This window comes from Phalacrocorax carbo, chromosome 2, assembly GCF_963921805.1.
Source record: "Phalacrocorax carbo chromosome 2, bPhaCar2.1, whole genome shotgun sequence".
In the NCBI taxonomy this organism is placed as follows: Eukaryota; Metazoa; Chordata; class Aves; order Suliformes; family Phalacrocoracidae; genus Phalacrocorax; species Phalacrocorax carbo.
Window position 1 is genome coordinate 9,441,335 of NC_087514.1, and position 23,106 is coordinate 9,464,440.

The 23,106-nt window shown below is 39.4% G+C and overlaps 1 protein-coding gene across 9 annotated transcripts in view; it reads right to left on the minus strand.

The window, feature by feature from the left end:
* Window positions 1-3,306: 3,306 nt before the first annotated feature.
* PHF20L1 (PHD finger protein 20 like 1) overlaps window positions 3,307-23,106 on the minus strand; it is a 58,261-nt gene continuing 38,461 nt past the window's right edge. For 4 of the 9 annotated variants that reach the window (XM_064442059.1, XM_064442061.1, XM_064442058.1 and 1 more), the window contains 9 exons: window positions 22,933-23,037; window positions 16,578-16,742; window positions 16,028-16,209; window positions 13,993-14,092; window positions 12,722-12,808; window positions 11,592-11,787; window positions 10,812-11,181; window positions 7,250-7,415; window positions 3,307-6,117 (listed from right to left, as the gene is read on the minus strand). In XM_064442059.1, coding sequence (XP_064298129.1) covers window positions 5,975-6,117; window positions 7,250-7,415; window positions 10,812-11,181; window positions 11,592-11,787; window positions 12,722-12,808; window positions 13,993-14,092; window positions 16,028-16,209; window positions 16,578-16,742; window positions 22,933-23,037 — 1,514 coding nt within the window. In that variant the 3' untranslated portion in view covers window positions 3,307-5,974. The remainder of the gene's footprint in view (window positions 6,118-7,249; window positions 7,416-10,811; window positions 11,182-11,591; window positions 11,788-12,721; window positions 12,809-13,992; window positions 14,093-16,027; window positions 16,210-16,577; window positions 16,743-22,932; window positions 23,038-23,106) is intronic. The other 5 variants (XM_064442066.1, XM_064442065.1, XM_064442064.1 and 2 more) reach the window with 3 other exon arrangements.

A 23,106-nucleotide genomic window follows, 5' to 3' on the forward strand; every position in this document is an offset into this window, starting at 1 on the left:
GGTCCACAGGATATCTAGGACAGGAACTTTCTTCACATCATTTGCTTATTTCTTTCCTACTACACTAACGTCCTGAACAGCAGCTTGCAGGCAATGCTAAAATATAAGAAATCACCAAAAGCAAATGGAAGTTATTTTGCAATGACACTGTACAAGGCAGACGTCTGCCCACAGGAGAGATGCCGTCACTGTGAACGCATTGTGGAAAGACACTGTCTTTCAAGACCCGGGTGTATTGCAAAACTCAAACCCCGGAACTGTTAAACACCAAAGCAAGTCAGGAACAGAAAAATCTTCTAATTCTTTGCCACGCAGCCAGCCATTCAGTGCCATCAATAATTTACTGACTGCGTAATTTGCCTACAGGCTAGAATTGAAGATTCCCTACAGCTTTGCCATGTATACAAATAAAGGGGTATCGATGACTGCGTATAACTTATTGACTATGGGCTAAAAATGCAACTGAGGATTCCTTAATGCTTTAGAACATAAACAAGCACTCGCTAGCTCGCCAAAACAAAAGTCCACTGAATGGGAGCCTGGGCACATAACAATCTCAACAGACCTTTATTGTGAGTATTCGAATGCAGTCAACATTATTGCTATCGTTGGAAAAAAACAAACCACAACAAAAACCCAAAAAACAGCCCAAACAAATCACAGAAGAAAGCATTTTGCTTCTCTCACAGATTTAGCAATAGCGCGCTGCTGCCTCTCTCGGCGTGCAGTGACAACACACTGGCGCACGCGGCTACAGCTGAACGGCGGTGGCTCTGGCCAGTTTTAGAGAAAGGAAGGCTGCTGTTTGAAGCGAACAGCAATTGAACCAGCTTTAGTTATTCAATCCATAGAATAAGGCTGGCTCATCTACTGCTTACACACAGGCCCAGCGTGTACGGAAGGGGAAATTCACTCCTGAATGATTTTTCACGCTAGTTCGTTTTCTCCAGGCGGTCTCCAATTTTTTGTCCCGAGTTGCTCAGGCTGCTGCGGAATGGCCGCCAAACGCACAACCTGCTCTCTGTGCAGTGTATTTTCACCATCGTTACATGCTCCGTACTTGTTTTCTTTATATAAACAGATATACACATAGTGTATAATACTTATTGCTAAAGACAGACCCCCGCTCCCAGTGCCCAGGACAGAACATAGTATAATAAAAACCATTACTGAAGTATTTCAAACATCCTCTGCAAAATAATCACCTGAAGCCATGTGGACTCCGTACAACAGAATGAAAGCATCGGCTAATAAAACGTGAAAATAGCAATGGGCATTTCAAACGTGATTAAGCCTCTGACCTTATGAGCACTCCAGAATTAAGGTGCACGTACTGCAACGTTTCTAGGCAGCAGAGAGAAAACCTACGGTTCCAGTGTCCTAAACTGACATGGCAAAGATCAGCCCTGTTTGCAAATGAATGGCATCATTGCACGCACCCCCTTCACACATCAGCGCCCCCAGATAAACCACCGACAGGGCAAAGTAGTCAAGACGGCCTGACTGCACGCTTCTTGTTAAGAAGCCCGTTCGCAGAGTGCTTCCCGCTCCCCACTTCCGCTGTCGATTCCTACATCAAGCTCCCGTTCAGTTCAGGATCTGTTCCGTGTCTTTTAAAGTTTCAGTGAAAAAAAAATATAGTTGTGGTTTTCCTTCAAATACAAAAGAAAAATATTCCGGTGTGCAAGCATCAAAATACTTTTATAATTTTACTGTGATGTTCAAACGATTCCTTTATATCCAAACCTTCAGTTTGGTAAGGAGAGCTGGAGCCCAACAGTGCCAGAGGGGCTTTGCTGTAATATTCATTCAAATCTAGTTAAGTCAGAAGCCAGATGGGAGTAGATGATCACCACTTGCACAAGATCAGAAGAGGCTTACTAGAAGAAGGCAGCAAAAACATCTGAAGCTTTTGATGACGGTACACGGGCTCCAACCGTACGCAGCTCACAGGGCACGCTGGAGGCTGAGGGCAGAGAGGCAGAGCCCCTTCCCTGTGACTCCTTCCCACAGCGGCCAGAAGGAACTGGGCACGAGAACGGAGGAGTGAGACCCTCTGGGCACCACAGAGGACAGTGCAGAAAGCTGAAGAACAAAAGGAGAAATGGATGCGAGCTGCAGAACAGAGAGATGAGGAGCACATGTAGAAGCTTAGAGGCAAAACTAAGACACAGAGTCGGGTGTCAGCCTTGCCAGAGGACTGCACCCATGGAAGAACAGTTTCAGTTCTTTGCCGCCCAGCAAATATATGAAATCGGAAAACTGCAACCCTTCTTCGACTATTTTAAAGAGGACGACAGGCTTCTACCACTGTAAATTACTCCATTTACTCCAGCTGAACAAAGATCTATGCATCTAACGCCAGAGTATCCAAAATACGGGCACTACTCAACCTACAGCTCCCCAAGAAAAGGGTTAGCAGGAAGCATCTTCCAGCCCATTCCCTGCCATAGAACTTGAAATACCTCCATTTTGCAACTGAAACACAGGGAGCCCCATCCCGTGGTATCTGATGGTGTCACCAAGACTACATTTCATTTGTCCTACTGCCATCACTGCGACTGACACCGCAGAGTTCCTGATGTGGATGCCTATGGTAGTCACAGGAAGGCTCTGAAATGAATCACCCTGATACCGCCAAGGGAAAAAAACACCTCAGACAAAAAGCTGGGCATTTAAAGGCTACACAAGTTTGCCTTTTACCCCTGCAAAATCACAAGAGGCTTCTGTGCAATGGCATTTCCCTTTTGTTTATTACTATTAAGAACTTCAGTGAAAAGGCAGCTGCAAATTTCAAAATTTTACCTTTCTGTGCACATGTATCAAAAACAGTCCTTACATCTCCATATACTATTTCTTCCTCCGAAAGGGTGGGGGGGGTCTGCCTCTATCACACAGCCCACGTGACTGCAGTTCATGCCCTGATAAATGAAGGTGCAAATAGACTGTGGGTAGATACCTGGCCTATTTACAGAGGAAGACAGACAGAAAATGATGCCTACAGGAAAAAGGTTCTCTCGATAAGGCCGACTAGAAGAAATACTGGTCTGAGCCAGATGGCGTCGGCTTTGGCTGGCACTCGAGCAAAGCAATCGACTGTAGGTTACGTTCTGTGCAAAACACTTAGCATTTTTACGGCACTTGACTTGTAAGTGTTCAAGGAAAAATAAACTGCAAAAGCATCCCAAACCTTTGAATACTTGAGAAACTGGGGCCAAAACTAACGTTCATGTTACAGACGAACACCACAGTTTGAGAAAGCAAACTCAGACAAGTTTGTGAAGCATTTGAGCAACACACAGTGTATCACAGCACTGTCCGTAAGGACACCGAGATTGTATTTCTTAGAAGATATGAATGCCTGCAGGAGTTTTTATAATACATGACTACACAAGAAATGAAGATACAAAAATACTGAACAGATTATTAGTTTTTGTAAGCACAGTCCGTCCTGAATAAAGCAGGACCCTGAGGGATAAAATTACATACTCATGTAAATTTAGAGACCGTTACATATACAAACGGAAGACAAGGTAAAGCTGCAAGGGCAACTTTAGCTTTGACCTTACGATTTCCTTTTCAGGATACCATTCCTCCATCTCAGCACTAAGAAGGAAACCTCCCACCTGGAATCTCTCGGTCCACCTCCACCTTCAGTAACATTTACAGTTATATTACATCACACGCATGCACACACATTGCATAATATTGCTACAGTGTATGCTGTATAAATTATGTAAATACACTCCACTTTGTTTCAAAGTAATTCATCTGGATTTACACTTCTCTTATACAGTACACACAGTACCACATTCCAGGATATGCAGCAAGTGAATAATATATAAAAAAGTCTCACATATCCAAAAGCAAGTAGGTCACTCGGCTATTCATATTGTTTGAAGCAGTTATTTAAGCATCTGACTATATAACATAGCATTTTATTTATTAGCAGTTGCTATAAAAATGTCAACAACTCCTCAGCTCTTGGTCTTTGCGCATTACGAAGTTGCCAATCACGACTCCATAATTAACCTCCGCGTGACCATGCAGCTCTGTTAATGCCTCCTATAAGCTCCATGTGGCGAGACTTCTTAAATCGCAGTCACCCCGTAACAGGGGTTTACACTTTGCTTCGGGCAGCAGGAGTGACAACTCCCTTCAGACATGACGGACAGGAGACGTCAGGGCAGGTTTATTCTAGCAATGAACCAGCCATGCCGCTTGCTTTCTCAAGAATGGTTTTATCATGGAAGTTCAATGCACTGGCTGCAAAGTCTTTCCCCGATAATCCATCTTTGGCACATTTTTCAATTTTATGCATCCTCAAAAGGCATTCGAAGATTTTTTGATTTTTGATGGTCTGTACATTGTAACAATCACTTCTTTTTTACATATGTATGTAGACCAGGAAGAAAAGTGGATAAATGTAGAGTATGCAGAATAGTTTTAATAAACAGTTTTACATACAGTACCTTACATATAGAACAGTGTGTTTGCAAATTTAAATAATTTTTGAATGTACAGTGGCTTGTACTCTTATCAAAAGGTAAATTCAAGTTTACTGTCTATCGGTTCTAAAATGCGTTTATACAGATAACTAGAACTGATAAACAGACGTGAGGCATAAAATGTTCAAGTATCTTAATGTCATCTGTTAAATAGCCTCCTTTTAACAGTCATATTTTACAAATTTCAAAACCTGTACATACATTATTTTCAATTTTAGAAACTGCTTGTTAAAAGGTAACATTTCATGTTAACCACCAGTTCTTATATTCTATTGTAATAAAACTAGACATGTGTAGATATAAATGTATATAGTATGTATATATGTACATGTGTGACTATACACATATACATACGCATACAAATATGTATGTAGCACTGGGTACAGTGGCAACTTATAAGCACAGGGAAAGTCCTGGGCTCAAAATCCAGCAAGAGCTAACAGAGCAAATAGGTTGCCTTTGGTTTCATGACGTTTCATTCACCGAAGCTGAAAGATTTTATAAAAACATCTTGGATAATGTATCTTGTGATATTTCCTCTAGTGGTTTAGTATATTCACAGCCACAGACAGTTTTGCTGCTCTTGTCAATCCTCATCCCAGCTGAGGGTGGTAAAGTTTCAGAGGGCCAACACCAGAACAGAGCTACCCAGGACAAAAATTGTACCTTGAATCCTGAATACTGCAATAGAACATAAAAAAATATAAACTAGATACAATTTTGGATGGATTGCTGGCACCAAGTAGGACTTTGGAAGAAACCTTCACGTAAGTCACAATCAAACTCTCATCCCAGTGGTTTTAATAGTATTTGGCACATCTGACCACTATTTGCCACTTACATTTTAAAGGAGCCTAAGGGTGCTGTAATAAGGATTTCTATTTAAAAAAATACTTTAAAAAGGAGACCATGACAAGTAATTTCTTCCAAAAAAAAAATATATCAAAGCTAGTATGTTCATTTTCCTGAACATTCATGAGAAAAGGAAATAATCTAAAAACTTTCCTGGTAGAGAGGATACAGATCTCTCTGTGTCTATCTTTCACTAGCAAGATAAGAGGAATTAATGAAAAAAGCAGTTCAAGAATTTTTAGTCAGCTAAATTCTGCTAATTTGGAATTTTTTGCCAAAGGTTTCAGAACAGTAGCATTGTTTTTTGCAGAGCTTTTGTTTGTTCAACTTTCTTGTATGCGGGGATTTTCTTGCTTATCACGTTAAAATCATATCAACATTCCTCAGGATGTAATATCTTACATTTTGAAGCTTGGACACTGAATATTCAGATTTTCAACATAACAGATTCCTTAGTCTAAATATCCTCTCCTCTCTCTAAAGCTTCAGGCTATTAATGTAATCAGCAAAGAATCAGATAAATGCTCAGCTTTCTGCTGTCTTCCTGTCAGTCTTGTGGCTAGTAAAAAATTCACTGTAAATAACCTATTTTTATTTCTTTATTCTTCCTTCTGTCATACAGAGCAAAGCGTTGCTATTTGCTGTACTTTCCCCATGTCAATTAAGAGCTGTTTGATACGTCGCTTGAGCTGAGGCAATCTTGCCAGAGGATCTGGTGGTTCCAGTTCTCCAGTGAAATCAAGCCAGCTTTCTAAAACTACAGGAGGAAAAGAAGGAAGTTGATTAGAATAAGTTTTCAAGAAACAGTTTTCATAAAAATTGAACTTTTCTTTCTTACTCTGTCTTTCATAGGAAGGGAACGTGTACTGAGGCTGTGACTTTTATTTAACAGAAGAAATTTTTATTAGGGAAATGCCAACTAATTCCCTGTTTCACTAAATAATCCAAACAGATCCTCTGATTCGATTGTGACTATATAAAGCAGTACTTGGGAGCAAGTTATACCCTGGGCTAACAATTTACCATCTATGCACATAAAAGAAACCTCCGTTCACGATCTTCTAGCTATGACAGTTCTGCAACAAAAAACGCAGTCTTTAAATGCAAGGCTTGCTTCTGTCACTAACAGGCTCCTGTTTAACAAGGTCCAGATTACAGAACAGGTTTCCAGTCTGACAAATGTTTTCAAGGAAATTCTACCCTTGCAGAAGGAGAGAAGGGAAAAGGTCAACCCCGTTAGCTTAGAAATACTGTCCAGTACAAGCAGGAATATTGAAAGTAAAACCACAAACAGGAATATGACAACTGTTTTTCTCAAAAGATAATTAAGGACGCTGATGACCAGACTACAAACTCCCCTCATTCTTAATTTCTATGACTGGTGAGTAAACTTACATTTACCCCTACACTACAGTCTCATTCAAGTTCTCATGAAGCCTGATTTGTCTTCCTGAAACCAGTTGTTTACTGACATACAGCAAATGAAAGTTGAAGGCAGAATGAACACTTTTTTTTTTTCCTAGCTTTTGTCAAATACTAGAACAAATCAAGCAAAAAACACTCCAGGCACGGAAAAATCCATCAGCTTTATGATCCATATGTGGATAAAGACTAGACAAGTTAACTAAACTTTCTGAAGTCTGCCAAATATCACAAACTTGAGCTAAATTTTCAGGGGACCTGAGTGCTTAAGCTACTTTGCTGGGCATTCAAAACCTGTGGAAGAGGGAGGAGGGATTAAGGGTCCAAGCTCTGGTTACAATTTTGGGTACCCAAATTTGAATACAATTCTTAAAAATCCATCCCCAGTGCCTCAGATCATCTTCAACACAATGGCTATGAAAGATGCTGCTACAGGTGTATTAACAACTCTCTGGCAATGCAGTTACCATCAACTTCTTTTTCAATCAGGTCCATTCTGCTGGTGACTTCGTTTTGTACATTCTCTATATGAGTAAGGAGATTTAGCTGCCATTGAAGATGTGTGTCCACTTGTTCTTCTGAGCCTTTTCTTTCATTACAAACAAACACAGTGTTTCCTTCAGCAGAATTCTTCTTCATAGGAGCAACAGAAAGAAGAAAATTGCCATTTAAGAGGGTTTGTTTTGTTTATTTTGTTTTTTAATTTCTGGTGTTGGCTTCAACACGAGTCATATGATGAACTACGCTGTTTTAGAATTGTGTTTCTGTCTACTTGATAAAAAGCATACTCAAAAGCCATGTACCATGACACATCAATAGACTAAACCAAACAAGATGCAAATTCCATACAAATGACCATGTACAGCACAGGGAGAATGAGGCAACAGGTAAAGTTTACCAGCTCAAGCACTTTCTTTAATGCAGTAAGACAGGCTGCATTTCTGTGCCCTTTTTATATAAATAGTGACTTAAATTACAAAGTGCTGAACTGCATTGCTCTACCGTCAGCGTGCAAAACCCTGAGCTTTGTTTCCACTTAAGCCAGAGAATGAAGGAAAACTCCCTAAAAATAAAGCCATACCCAAGACATCAAAAGTCACTATTTTGCACCAATAAGCTGTCCATTCTGTTTGTTGACCAAGACACAAAACTTCTCCTCCTACCATTGCTATGGTCCCATGTAACCTGCAAGCACAAGTCTGGGACAGAATTGAACACATTTGGGGATAGACAAGGGCAGTAACATGCAGAGTTATGCAAATCAGTATCTGAGGAAGACTGAATTCTCTGAAATAACTAGTCCCTTCATAACAAGTCAGACAATACACAAGTTCCGCATCTTTTTGTATGCGGCATTTCAGCTGATGGAAACGACCAGAGGAGGTATAGTGGATTTAATGAGTTAAGATGTTCAGCATCTCCATTAATTGGCAGGATTCACTGTTTCCATTTTATATACACTATGACCTCATATCTGATTAAGTTCTTTCGCTATTGATGATTCTACTTTAGGGACTAGAATGCTGGATACATGTGCTCACACAGTGTCAGCTCACGGCAAATGCCAGAGCAAGGAGTGAAATTTGTCACATTAATACACTTCTCTGATGAAGTGCTCAGCTATTTTTTTTTTCCACATCACATAACAGACTTAACACCATTTTTTCCTTCCTCCAGTCAAGAATGGAAAGAGTGAGAAGAGAAGGGAAGAAGAAAATAGGGGCTGATGGATTTTAAGTTACTTCTTAAGACAAACAAAACCACCAAAAAATTTAAGACTTAAAATCAGTTAAAAAAAAACCAAAACAAAAAAATCCCCAACAACAACAAAAGAAACCCCAAAAATTAACCTGAACTGGGACCGACCTGCTCACGGCTTTGTGAGTGAGTCCTGGAGAACAAGTATTGTTAATACAAATAATTTTTAAAGGAGTTGAAGTTACTTATGAAAGGTAGATTTTTAAGTCATTGAAGCCTCTAAATGCTCAAACCTTTTGGATAAAATCTTTTTTCTCTCAAGACCTCAGGTTTGTCTCCACAATGTTTTCACTATTAAAACTGTTACTAATCTTATAAAGGATATTTTTATCGTAAATAAGAAATGCCCTTTTTCTTACAATGTTCAGGCCTTCTCTAAAACCACAAGAGAAGAATGCTGTTTTCCCCTTGTTGTATGAGGACCCAAGTTCATAATTCTAAAATCAAAATCATCTGTTAGGTGAATCTTTTAGACACCCACTGCAGTAAGTGAGGGAAAATTTTAAAGCTAAACAACATCTAAATAACATCATAGAAGATTTTTTTTTTTCTTTTAATGACCTCTGTATTTGTTCAAGTGGCTGGTAAATGCTCCTTGAAAAAACCACCCACAAGATCAAACAAGTCCTCCTCTAAGGTAAGAGATCAGTGTAGGCAATCGGGGAGTGGTGGCAGGGGTAGTAAGGGAAGCAGAGTACAGTATCCAGCTTGTGAAGAAGAAATAAACGGGATGTTCAGGTAGAGAAGGCTTGTGCTTTCAGAAGGAAGAACAAGGAAACTAAATAAAATTTTAAAGATGATGCATAGCCCCAAAAAGGACTTGATAATAGTCACTCTGAACTCTGTCTGTAAGAGAAAAGAAGATATGTAACAGAACTGTAGATTAGGATAAGACAAAAGAGTATGGAAACCCAGAACATTCAAGGCTCTGCAGGATGCTAGAAGGGAGAACTCAAAGATCCAAACAAAACTTTGACAAGGAGAGGTGAAGAAGGCAGCTTACAGAGGAGTCAGTTCATGTAAAAATGGCACTTCAATGTCAGTGTCATCATGGTTTTAAGGTAAGTACAAAAAGCTTAACGGAGAAACCAAGGAGAGCTTTTCAATACGTGTTAAGTTTAGACAGAAAGCCTCATGTCAGGTATCAAGACTGACTGCTGACAGCAAGGTGAACTAAGGTGTCCCGAAGGAAAGAGTACTCTGACACTGCCCCAAACAGACGTCCTGGGTTAAAACAGAGACCACCTCGCTTTTTAGGTATATGCTTTAGTGTCTGAAGGAAACATTAGTTTTGTTTCATTGCATACATATACTTCCTTTTAATTCTAAATGTATTTATTTATGCTATTTACAATGACAAATCAGGCTACTGTTGGAAGAAAAGTGTATTTCACACTGTCGCATATCTCCTTACTACACAAACTGAATATAATCATGCAATTTAGCTTACAAACAGTTATTTCTACCTAGAATAAGCCAAAATTTCCCACACTATACATCTTACATGCCATATTTAAAACTAAAAATTGAAAGAAAAAGACGTGTCTTACTCATTTCTTCCACACCAGAAACTGTAACTTCAAAAGGGGGAATGAGTTGAGCGATTTATTTTCACACAGTTGATATCGTAGAAATCAGAAGGGTTTGTTTCACTTGTTTTTTGCTCAAAAGAGAACTCTTCAATAAAACCAGACTAACAAGTTTCAGACCTTTTCCACAAAGTAATGGATTCAAACCATTAATGCAAAAGTGAGAGATGGTTAAATAGCCAAATATAATCCTGGCTAAAAACCTATAAATGTTTAATTAGAAGAAACATGCAATATAAAAGACTCAAAAGAAGTTGCACAAGGTTAAATTAGTCGGTCAGTAAATCATTACTTGTGGACAGAATTCTAGATTGTGTTGCTATTAAAAGAATACGGTACAATAACAGACACTGTCACAAATCTCAGTTTAACAAACAACAGCAAAAACCCCACACACAGAAGACAGATTTGAAGAGTGAAAAAAGGAAACTTGTCAATCCTTTGTCAAAGCTTGGCAACATTTTCAACCACACTTTGCACCTCATTCACCAGCTGAAATGGGTTACTTCACCTGAAACTATTTCAGTGATGCAACTTTGCTTCTAGTGATTTCTCCCGACTTTAATAGAATATATCAACTTATAACAATGAGCCTTTCTAAATATTTGTATACGCTTCAGTTTTATCAGATTGAACATATTTTTCCAACTAAGAAACTTCCCAGATGAAGATTGAGACTCACCTGTTCATTCATGCCATCATCTTTAAAAGAATATTGTAAACAGTTTTTATTCTCTGTGTGAAATTCCTGCTCTTCCTCAAAACTACTTGTATCATCATCATCTGAGCTCATAGGTTCAGTGACTGCTTTGCAGTCTCGACCAAAACTCTGTGGTTTTTGGTAACTGTGCTCACTCGTGATGTATGTTTCTTCCATCTTCTGGGGTATACTGGGTGGCTCTTTATGGTTTTGACTGCGATACGTCCTTTCAGTTGGATTAACAACATCCGGCAAAGTCACTAATTTTTTCTCTACCCCAACAGTTACTTGTTCTTGTTCTTTTCGCAACCCTGAATATGCCCAGAGATGAAGGTCTGGGTGATGCTTATTTCTGCAATGAAGGGCAGGAAAAAAAAGCAAGTTATAGAGAATACCACTTACAGCACTGAACTATTAAGCATCCACTTCTGCTAGATCACAGCTTTGATAAGCACCATGATCAAACATTTAAGTATTCCCAGGTCACTTATTAATTTAGGATAAATGCAGAATGTCTCTTTAACACAAAATTGACTATAAAAGAAAAAAAAAATCACCAGTAATCCCAATATACTGGATTCACTCAGGTGCTGAACACTTAACTCCCACTGGAGCTGAGGGTACTCTACAACTGCACTTGAATTCTTTAAACTATTATACAAGAACGACCTTTACCATGAGAGAATAATGCATATGGAATAAGAGCAGTCTCTGCTACCTAAATACATAAAGATGGAGAATAAGCCCTGAACTGATACTTACTTTAATATCCCAATCTTCAACTGCAGTCCATGCAATATTTCAGTTACACCATATACGTCTGCCAGTAGGTGATGCGTTGACACAATCTTTTTGGCATTAAGATGAGAGTAGTTTTCTTTCAAAAATGATAATCCACACATGTGTCCATTGTTTAGCCAGTCTTTATCATAAAGATATTTGGCACTCCACCTCTGACCTGGGGTAAGCAAGAAACAAATTGAAGGCCATCTAAAGCCACAGCAAAATTGTAGTTAAAACTAGAGTGCTATAATTATATGCTGTGCTCTCCTAAATGTCTCCTAACATCCATGAAAGAATGATTCAAGGTCTTGCTACTAATATATTAAAATTTAGTTTTCATGGATTAAGAGGAAACTCTTAACACTTACGAAAAAAATAAACCGGAAATCTCAAGACCTCTCTAAATGGCATTTGAGATGAAAAGCTAATCATCTTTGCAATCAAAGTACAGGATATCAAAACCGGTGTTATTAGCAATCTAACTGCAAAAAAAAAGTTTAAATTGGCATTTTATTTAACTGCTGCAGCTTACTTTAAAAAAAGAAAAGAAAACCTAAGTTACCAAGAGAAATGTTGGAGTGGATTTTACGTGGACATATCCAAAACACCTAGTATGTTTCTAAAAGACAAATATTTTGCTTCAATACCAATGTCAATATCTGTTTATGAGAAGCCAAGAGAAGGCTTCATGAAAAGCAGCCATTTCAAAGTTATCTGAGAGCAGAGTTCTTACACCCTCCTTTGAGGTGCCTGTTACCAGATGCTACTAGACAGGATATTGATGTAAGAGGGCCTTAGGTCTCCCATGCTACGGCAACATCTACAGTCTTTACCCAACTGGAATGAATATTTAGCTAATGCTTCTATAGTAAATTAATAACTCAAAAAAAAAGGCAAAAACCAACCAACAAAAAACCCAACCCAAAAAACAAACCAATAAACCAAACCCAAAATCAGAACTGTATAATGCTACTTATTCCAATATTATTGTTTACAATGAGGAATCCAGACAAACAGACTGACTAAGACCGCAATATCTTACACTCAATTTCATATCAGACTATCATCATATACAGAACAAAGAATGGGTTGATGGAAGCCCTTCATACCTTTCAGGAGAATACCCTGTCTATCTCCTTTCTGCCCATTATCCCAATACACTTTAAAATACTGACATTGTGAATGACCTTTTTCTCCTGACATAGAAAGAAAAGAAGTAATGGTTAGGAAGGGAGAGAAGATAAAAATTAGGGACACAGTCTCTGCATAGCAGGGGATAACGAAGTACCTATTACAGTGCAGGGAAAGAACACAAGACAAATTAGTTGGTTTTAATAAGAAAAAGCTTGACTGCTCAAAGAGTACACCACACAGAACTATCAAACAACACTCTATACCATCCATTTAGGTTCAGATTGGGGCAAATGGAAAAGGTCATATCTTTCCAGCTCTATTTTCCTAATTTTTCTTCTCAAAAATATTAAGAACTGTGCTATTTTATAGCTCTCCAAACAGTTTTCAGGTTTTATTTCTTAAAGTCAGAATGAAAGTAAATTTGGGGGTGTAGTCTCATTGTCCCTTTGAAACAGCTGGACTGTTGGATAGTTCACCAGAAGACATGTCTGTGCATTTGTATCGTCAGGAAAAATACTAAAAACTTTCTTCCAAATTGTAATTTTTCTCCAAATAACTGCTTAGAAAAATGGCTTTATGGACAGACTCTTTTTTAAATCAACACCTCCCTAAACAAACATATTCAGTTCAAAAAGAAACAGACTCTTCCTAATTCTTACCATTTCAAACTTATCCTAACGATCTTAAGTTCAAGATGGGCTGGTTGTGCACTACTGTTCACCATAAGAAGTGCTAAATTTTTATGATATTGTACATATTCAGTTCCACACCCGTATTTACACAATTCTGGACAAACTCAAACATTTTATATTAATTGCAATTTTATAATGACACCCAGAGCATATTTGAGTGTACTGTGGTAGTGAGTCCTTTTTCTCTAAAAAATTTTTAAATGAATGGATATGATTCCAATTATAGGCAGAAGATGTTGCTGAACAAGAATGATTTGTTTAGAAAGACTCTTCAGACTACAACGACATGGAAAAGTGCCAAGGTTTTGGGGGAATTAAGTTTCAACAACTAAAGCGATGGTAATTAAGGTCATGAAGAGATTTAGCGTGGCTGAACAAGATATAACTAACATGAAAGTAAGTTTTTGCTCAGAGTCAAACTTAGAATCACTTGCCCCAAAGCAGTAAAACAGATAACACAAAACAGACAAAGCTTTAACAATTTAAGCAATTCATAACATCTCTGCTTAAAAATCCCAAGCAGACAGTTGCAGATAAATGGGGTTTACCCGTACCTGGTGGATCTCTGCAGATGTAACAGATGTACTGCTCGGGAATGCTGTCCTCTAACAGTCCCATGCATACACTGTGCTGCCAACACAAGCACTCTTCACACTGACATCAGGAAAAAAAAAAAACAAACACAAAAGCAAAAACTAAAACTGAGATAAGTAGATTAAAAAATCAGAAGCTATTTCTTGTATCGTCAAAATGCAGAGAACAGCAGTTTAACTTAAAAGCTGGTTTGAGTAAGATTATCTTAGTTGGGCAAATTTGTGTTTGGGTAGGCAAAGACATCTAGGTAAAAAGTAGCTCTAGTTCTGAAAGTTACCTCAACCACAAATTCCAGACTGGAAAAAAAAAAAAAAAAAAGAAACTGAAGATGTAATATTTAATAATATATTATTACAACATTCAGTATTTTAGGACCTAAACATTTAGTAGTGAAACATAAGACAGGAGTATAATATTACAGTAAAGTAGAAAGATAATGTAATACATTACAGCATAACAGTGAAAAGTAGAAAACTCTTCATTTTAATTATTTATATTTACAAAGCATTTCTCCAGTGCGCTAGAAAGATGTGTTTTTAATATCGCACCAATGGAAAATCTAAAAGAAAAAGAAAATGAAGAGAAAATGAAAGAGGAGAAACAAGAGAATAGGAGAGCAAAACAGAAGTGGTAAGACACGAGGGTCTAGAAACGGCAAACTGGTTGCTCTCAGTGAGACAAGGCAAGAGAGGGAAAATAAGGCTGCCACTGGACTTTAGAAACGGGCAGGAAACTACCACAGAAAAATACATTTCCCCTTCTCAATTCAGCATTTGCCTGTGTTCTAAATATCTGCTGTTTTACTACTGAAAGCCTCTCCTCTTTGCTTTGACATGCTTTTGGGCATCAACCTATTCAAAACACTGAAATCACCCTTCCTCTTGGCATACCGCTATGGCTACAATTTCCTCTCCTCTCTCTAAAGGTTTCTACACCAGTCCATTTTTCCACATTATTACCATAGCTGAACTCCTGCTTAGTTCCTCCAACACAGCACTGCACTTCAGGGTGTTCCCAGGGACAGTCTCTGTGTCCTTCATTTTCAGGTCTTTCTGTCATTTCCAAAAGACTTTAAGTCCATTAACACAGGACAGCCACACTTGCTTCCTTCAAATCTCAACTAAAAAAGCTCCACATTTTCAACAGAAACTGTATCACATTAATAGTTGAACACAAACCTGTTTTTTGAGTGGGGAAAAAAACACAGGAAGTTCATGGCTTTTTTTAGTTATTGACAATTGAGTTCTTCCTCACTGTTGCTTGCATCTGATCTAATCACTATATTATGAATTCCTTGAGACAAAGACTAAATTATTCATTACTAGATGGGACATGCTCCACTCATAGGAGTACAAATAAATAAGCAGCAGCCATTGCAATCCATCAGCACCTGAATGCCATGCAGATACTGTATACTCTTCTTCCCTTTTCTCTATACCAAGTAAGATTTAAAATCTTAGCAGTTTCGAATACCAGCGAGTGATTTCTAGTTTGAGAACTGCTATTCTAAAGATGAAGCACGCACATCACACACACATCACAGTTACTGACAATATTAGAGTCTGTATAGCGGAGATCTTGAATACAGCTGAGGTACATTTACAGTAAGCAGAGTGGTTTCTACAGCTGGTACTGCAAAGCACAAGGGCCAAACCAGAGGAGCTTGTATAATCGGGATGGTCTGTGCACAGAAGCGACGATTTGTGTGTGGCAAAGGATACTTGATTCCAAATTCATAAACTGGCTATAAAGAAAAATGTTACCCTTCCTTACAAACCTGTTCTATGTATCAATTTGTTAAAGAAACCCCATCCCAGAGTAGGTCTGCATGCACCAGACAGAGTCATGCCAAGCACAGAATGTAGAAATATTTTGTTACCGTTCACTTCTATTTACAGCTCTCTATGTAACTTCAGCCTCCAACACGTCAAAAGGGCACCCTCACAAGCAAGAAATTCACATGGAAAAATATATGCCCCCTGCAAATTTCTTTACCTGAATCATAAAGCCATTTTCTTCATCCAGTTCACAAATGCACCTAACAATTTCATTGAGAGCATCATCTTCATCCTGAGACTCTTCAAAGTTAGTTGAATCAAAGTCCTGATTGTATTCATCACCACTAAGTAACAAACTCTCTGTAGAGGAATCATCCAAGAACTCCACATCTGAAAGGTCTAGTAAAAATAAATACGTGTGAGACTTTACAGAAATACAGGGGATTTTGGCAGTTAAAAATCTTAACCTCCATATAGCAAAAAAATTGTTTGCATGCATTCTGCGGGAACATTAGATTTCTTGATGAATTCTGCAAAATGCCTTTAACGTGATCTCTTCAGAAGCAACACAGCAACACTTACACCAAACCAAGTACAATGCAGAACAGCTCGAGGGGTGTAAGCACTTTGATTTAAATAGATGAAGCATAAATCAGTCACCATATCTACAGCTACAATCCCAAACATAAATTAAATTATTTCCATTCAAATTCTCTTTCTTAAAGAATTAAGCCTACAAACTGAAAGTTGCTGTTCAGCCAACCTACTTTCTCCACTAAGGTCAACAGACAAGATAGCTCTTGGATACTGGTATGATGTATTCTTCTCTGAGAACATGCTGCGCAGAGTCAGAGAGCTCCCCGAGGACCGTGTTAACGGAGAGGAGCACCTGTCCAAGAATTCAACAGAACTATCTTCATAATCTGAATAATCTGAAAAGTTAAAAAGACAATAAGTCGTTACAAAAGTAAAGTTATTGACAAATGGAAAAAAAAATTAAGTACACCACAACATTATGTTCAGAAGTAAACAATATCAATAGTGCGGTATTAGGACGCCAAAACTGCAAATATGGAGGAGCAAAAGCTCTTTGTAACAGATTTTATAAAAAAATTTCCAATAAGAAACATAATGAAGTTTAATAGCCATGACAAACATTACCCATTTAGCTCCCCCCTCACTGCCATCTCTGAATGTACAGAGGAATAATTTTTACTAGAACCTTATACAGTCTTTTTTACCCCCACAAATCATCCTGCGCCACATGCTATCCTTAGAGATGCTGCTGGCAGCTCTCTGTTTTGCCTTAGCAATGTTGATAGTGCTACAAACATACCTACCTTGAAGTAACTACAGATCATCCTGTCAGGTTAAGTGATAAAAGCTTGTCTGCGCACCTGCAGAGGAGCACAGGGAGCCCAAAGAAAACCCTCCTGCAATGCTCCCAGGCCCATCCCAGGAACCATCAGCCCTTGATGGGCCGAGGCCTTGTGGGATGGGCCCAGGAGCATCACAGAATCATAGAATTGTTTAGGTTGAAAAAAGACCTTTAAGATCATTGAGTCCAACTGTAAACCTAACGCTGCTGAGTCCACACCAGCAGGCAGTCCACCAGTGCCAAGCATGCCAGCAGGGTATGCACAAGCCCAGAGGAACATAATGGCCAGGCAAACAACAAACACACCCTGTCCAGGCCCCTCCCAGGGCTGTCCCAGCAGTGCCATCACCCCTGTTATCCAGGTGTGAAACCCATCACAATGTGTTACCTAGAGCAACTCTCTGGATAACCTTTTGGACTAAGGCAAGGTTGCAGCCAAGAGATGGGATGCAGGGATTGCACAAGACTTATAGAATGTTTAGGGAAGGAACCAAAGGCAGGGAAAATTGATGGACCTAAGTGATTTGGGGAGGAACAAGTGTGGAGACAACAGAGGAATAAGGGGATAAAAGGAGCCACTTGTGCATAAATAGTTTGCTGGTCAGCACACTTGCCTGGCCATGCCCTGAGTCTGATTAGCAGTTTGTCCTATCTGTGGTGGCAGAGGTGATGGAGTCTCCCTCCTTGGAAATATTCATAAATAGAATCATAAAATCATTAAGGTTGGAAAAGACCTCTAGGATCATCAAGTCCAACTGTCAACCCAACACTACCATGTCTCCTAAACCATGCCCTAAAATGCCACATCTACATGTTTTTTGAAAACCCCCAGGGATGGTGACTCCACCACCTCTCTGGGCAGCCTGTGCCAATGCCTCCAATCTAAACCTCCCCTCGTGCAACTTGAGGCCACTTCCTCTTGTCCTATCACTAGTAACTTGGGAGAAGAGACCAACACCCACCTCACTACAACCTCCTTTCACATAATAGTAGAGAGTGATAATGTCTCCCCTCAGCCTCCTCTTCTCCAGGCTAAACACCCCCAGCTCCCTCAGCCACTCCTCATTCAAAAGTTGCCTGGACACAGCCTTGGGCAACCGGCTCTAGGTGGTCCTGCTTGGGCAGGGGGGTTGGACCAGAGGACCTCCAGAGGTCCCTCCCAACCTCAACCATTCTATAACTTTAATATAACTCCACTTCTAATGCTTATCCAGGTGAGGAGCTCTCTATTCAATGTTCGGGTGTGTGTATTGGGGGTCTGAGCGCCAGCAAACTGAGTCAGACCACAGGTGGAAGGGTGCACGCATCTGTGATGCCAGCACCTGGAGAGATTGGAGTGAGTGAAGTGCCAGCCCCTTGCAAGGAATTTCTGGTCACAGAGGCCCATGAATTCATGCTGCATTACGTGGAACCAGTGAGAGTGCCTGATTGTTAGCAGAGATCAAGCTGGACCAGCTGGTGAGCAGATGAAGTGGCCTGGGAGCAAGGGGTGAGTGGGTCTGCAAGGGTCAGCTCTGGGTGTAAGGGCCTCTCTAAGGGTGAGAGCCAGGGGGGCTATGGGGATCTGGGGAGTCCTGGGCAACTCTGGCAGCATGCACACATGCACATGAGTGAGATGGTCTGTACTGCAGTGGGACTGTGGGCACAGGGGCTCGTTATCTCTAGGTGCCAGCAACTGGGAAGACTGGGATCCAGAGGCAGCTACTGGGCAGTGTCTGAGCCCAGCTGCTGAACAGACCCACACTGTACATATATATGTATCTACCTGTATATTCTCACTAGCACACCTCCATCCTACTCAGCCAGAGAGCAGAGCAGGAGGCGGCTGTTAGTTCATAGAATGGTTTGGGCTGGAAGGGACTTGAAAGATCACCCAACCCTGCCATGGGCAGGGACACCTTCCAGTAGCTCAGGTGGCTCAAAGCCTCACCCAACCTGGCCTCGAACACTTCCAGGGAGGGGCACCCAGAACTTCTCCAGTCTTGCATCACCCTCACAGCAAAGAATTTCTTTCTAATATCTAATGTAAATCTACCCTATTTCAGTTTAAAACCATCACACCTCATCCTATCACTACACTCTTTGATAAAGGGTCCCTCCCCATCCTTCCCGTAGGCCTCCTTTAAGTATTGGAAGGCCACTACGTCTTCCCAGAGCCTCTTCTTTTCCAGGCTAAGCAGCCTCTCAGTGTGCTCCAGTCCCCTTGATCCTCTTCACAGCCCTCCTCTGGACCTGCTTGAACAGGTTCATGTCCTCCTTACACTGGTCAAATGGTAATTAAGGATAGCTATCCATTTACTCCTCTTAAAACTTACTACTTTGAATATAAGTGAGTAACCAGATTTCCACACTCATCTTTCTGTAGGAAGCATTCCTGCTATCACCTGTATCCACAGTATCACAATGGGTGCCACAATATGCTTCCCTCCTGAACACCTTCCATAAAGCCACTGTTCATATTTACTTTCTCCTTCTGTCAAAAATACATTAGCTACACATTTCCTAAGTATATTCACTGTACGGGAGTCAACTCAATGAGTAGTTGAGCTGATGACTTCACATTGTACTGCTATCAACCTCACTGTAAGTGCAGTCTAAATAATAGAAATTACCTACCTTCTGTGTGATTTGGGTTTCACACGAACAGTCAATCACGCATATATTCAGAGCACAAAAAACATGTTTTGTAGGGGTTTTTGTTTGTTTGTTTGTTTTAAAGCCTTGCACAAAACTTATCTGGAGCACACAATGTGTCTGCTCCCTCTTCTTCCCCCCAAGATGCAATTTGATTCCAAAGGAAGGAGCATGCCTCACGCCTTTACTTTCTGGGCATGGGCAGAAATGAGAGTGAGCTAGTCATGGAGAAAGAGGAGACTGCTTCTTTTGACAGATCATTTTTCAATGCGCTTTTTCAGGGTCAAACACTAGAGTCGGAATCTGCCAAAGCACTCTTTTTTCCCCAGTTACAAATGAAAAACATCCAGACAGAATACCTCTGGATTTCTCAAAACAGATTTTCACAAGATGAATTTGCAAACAATGAAGTGCTCAAGTTTTACTCACACTGCTTGCTGCATCTGGATTTAAGATTTCTATTTGTTGGGGCATTTGGAGGTATACAGTTTTCTCCTAATATTTACAAGCACCGGATATGGCCCCTAGAAGTTGGAACCTAATCGTGGTACCTCTGCCAAACTTCTAAGTTTCAAGACAAGTTGGCAAAAAGAAAATAAAAAGAAGAAAAAAACCTAACACACGCACCACAACGAACCACCTTACAACCTCAGCAGGGCAAAACCAAAAGAACAATACTGGGCACAGGAACACGGCTCTGATGTTAATTTGCAAAAGGCACTCTGAATCAGTTTGGATTAACAGGGTTTGCAGAGCCCATTGCGTGTCGGAGCTGTATGCAACGAGAGAACCAAGTGCGCCCCAGATGGTGCGAAGCCTTAGACTTCCTGACGTCAAGCACCGTGCTTCATGAAACAGCAAAGTATCACACGCTCAGATGAGAACCACCAGTCTGAACAACTCTTCCCAAGCCTTCTAAATCATGCACTATATCAACCTTTTCTCATGATTTATCTAAATTCCAGGATTCAACACCAAAGATGACAGATAACTTCTCTATTCATCTTTTTCTTTGGAAATACACGTAACAGAAGGCTCGGGGAAATACCACGTAAACATTTCCCCATTACAAAATATACAGTTGTAGTTCTGAATGTATTTCAAATCTGTTGCTTAACTTGTTACCTATTAAAACAGTTCTGTTCCAGAGATCTTTTGTCAAATACTTCAATTATTTTGCTCATTTTTATGCAAGTTCTTTTTCAAACACTTTTATACCAACACTTAGCCTGTCATACACTCAACAGATAGAAAAGCTATAAAGCATTTTTCTTACTCTTAGCAAACTGTATTGAGAGTACTGCTGGGGATAGTGCTGTACACATGGGGATGGCACATTAGTTTTCCTAAAACGGAACCCATGGAGAGGTTTAATTCACTCTGCCATGTTTTAATAATCACAGATGAAGCAGCCAGGACTGCTTAGGGTTTGGGGGTTTTGTTCTTTTCTTTGGCTATAGCATACCTAGCATTTACCAGTATTTTCTTGCAAATACTTAGATGCCTTCCCAGAGCCAATACAAAAAAAAAAAACAAAAACAACCAAACCCAAAACCTTCCAATAATTTTTAGGTAAAATAAGCAACTGAAGTTCATAGTTCAAAATTATGTTACTCCAATATAAAGATGGTGAAGTATGTGAAATCTAGGTTACTGCAGCTCACATTCAAGCACTGCATTATTTGGGAGTGTTTTCATGTTGTAGCACAAATTTTGGACAGACAAACACATCATCACTCTCGAGAGCCACAAGGCATCTTTAAAGCCTGTCATCAGAAGCTCCATTTAATGCACAGTGTTTTTTCCACATGCTCTTGAGGAATAATGTATAGAAAAATTTGTTTAATAGGTTTTAAATTTTTACCTTCTCATATTGTAAGAAATTTCAAGGTTACTGTAACTGAGATCTAGTAAAATCAATCTGATAGGCACAGGAAGGATAGAATGTTGCCATTTCTAAATTTCTGAATAAAGATGTTTTTACAAAAAAAAAAACCACCCCCAAACCCCACAAAAAACAGCAGCAAGATAAAAATAAGTAGTATTATTTTAAGTCCTGAAACACTTTTTGAAGCAAGCAGGCATAGTGCACAAAAGTTCAGTCTTTGGCAAGAAGAAAAGACAAAACCAATCTGCATTTGCCCATGCTTTTATTTTTATTGCCGTAAAGCTGCAACTAAGACTGCACTGGATGCAAAAAAAAAAAAAACCAAAACCAAAAACCAAGGAACCTGTAATGTGGTTTTATGGGAGATTAAAAGAAGCAAAGGATTTGGAAAAGGGGAAGAAATACAAAGAAACAGTAACACTGTACTGGTCAGCAGGACAGTTATATTTTTATTAAAAAAAGAAAACCCAACCATTGTCGAGTTTTTCCACTGAAATCATGCCAACGAGAGTTACAGAACGGACGGTGCTAAAACATTAAACCACACTCTCGCAGGAGTACTTCTCAAACAAGGAGAAAAAAACACAAAGTGGTTTGAAAGGGGTTTTTGTTAAAAAAACACAAGCTACCTGGAGCCTCACGTCTGAAAAAACCAATATTATTTTCCCTCTAGGGAATGGAAATAACAGAGAAAAGGGAAAGATGAGTGGTATGATCAAAGAATCGGAATAGGGAAGTGAGACAAAGACAAATGGAATCACCACTTGTCAAGACAACAGACAAGGCTGTTGCAACAGAGATGCCCGCCTCAGCTGTTAAGGACTAACTGTTAAGGAGGGGCTGCATTTTATACAGTAAACCACTGAAGTCTAGCAACAGTCTAGATACTAAAATAATTTTAACATCCAAGCAAAATAAGCAGGATGTATATACAGAGCTCCAAATGAAGAATTTGAAGAGATGAGAAGAGCGAGCGTATCTCTTGAAGGAAGAAGAAACATCTATCAAATACCGATGTCTATCACGTAGAGACAGGCTATAAATACAGAAATGAGGCCACAGACCTAATGTGTCCTTTCAACATTTAAGGCCAAAGCCTATTCTTTGAAATTTCTAAAATTTGACATTTGTATTGTTTAGAAACGAGTTTTAATATCTAACGCCAGAAATACACAGAGTGGTTTTGCTTATCTTAAAAACAAAACAAGTAAATTTAACTTACCATGCTGTTTAGATTTCTTCTTTTTTTTCTTCTTCTTTTTCTGTTTTGATTTATGATCTTTCTCCTTTTTCTCTTTTTTTTCCTTTTCCTTTTCTTTCTTTTTACCTGAAAACAAAAAATTAAACATTTTAATACAGCAGTACCATTCAAAATTACTTGCTTCATTTGGCTTAA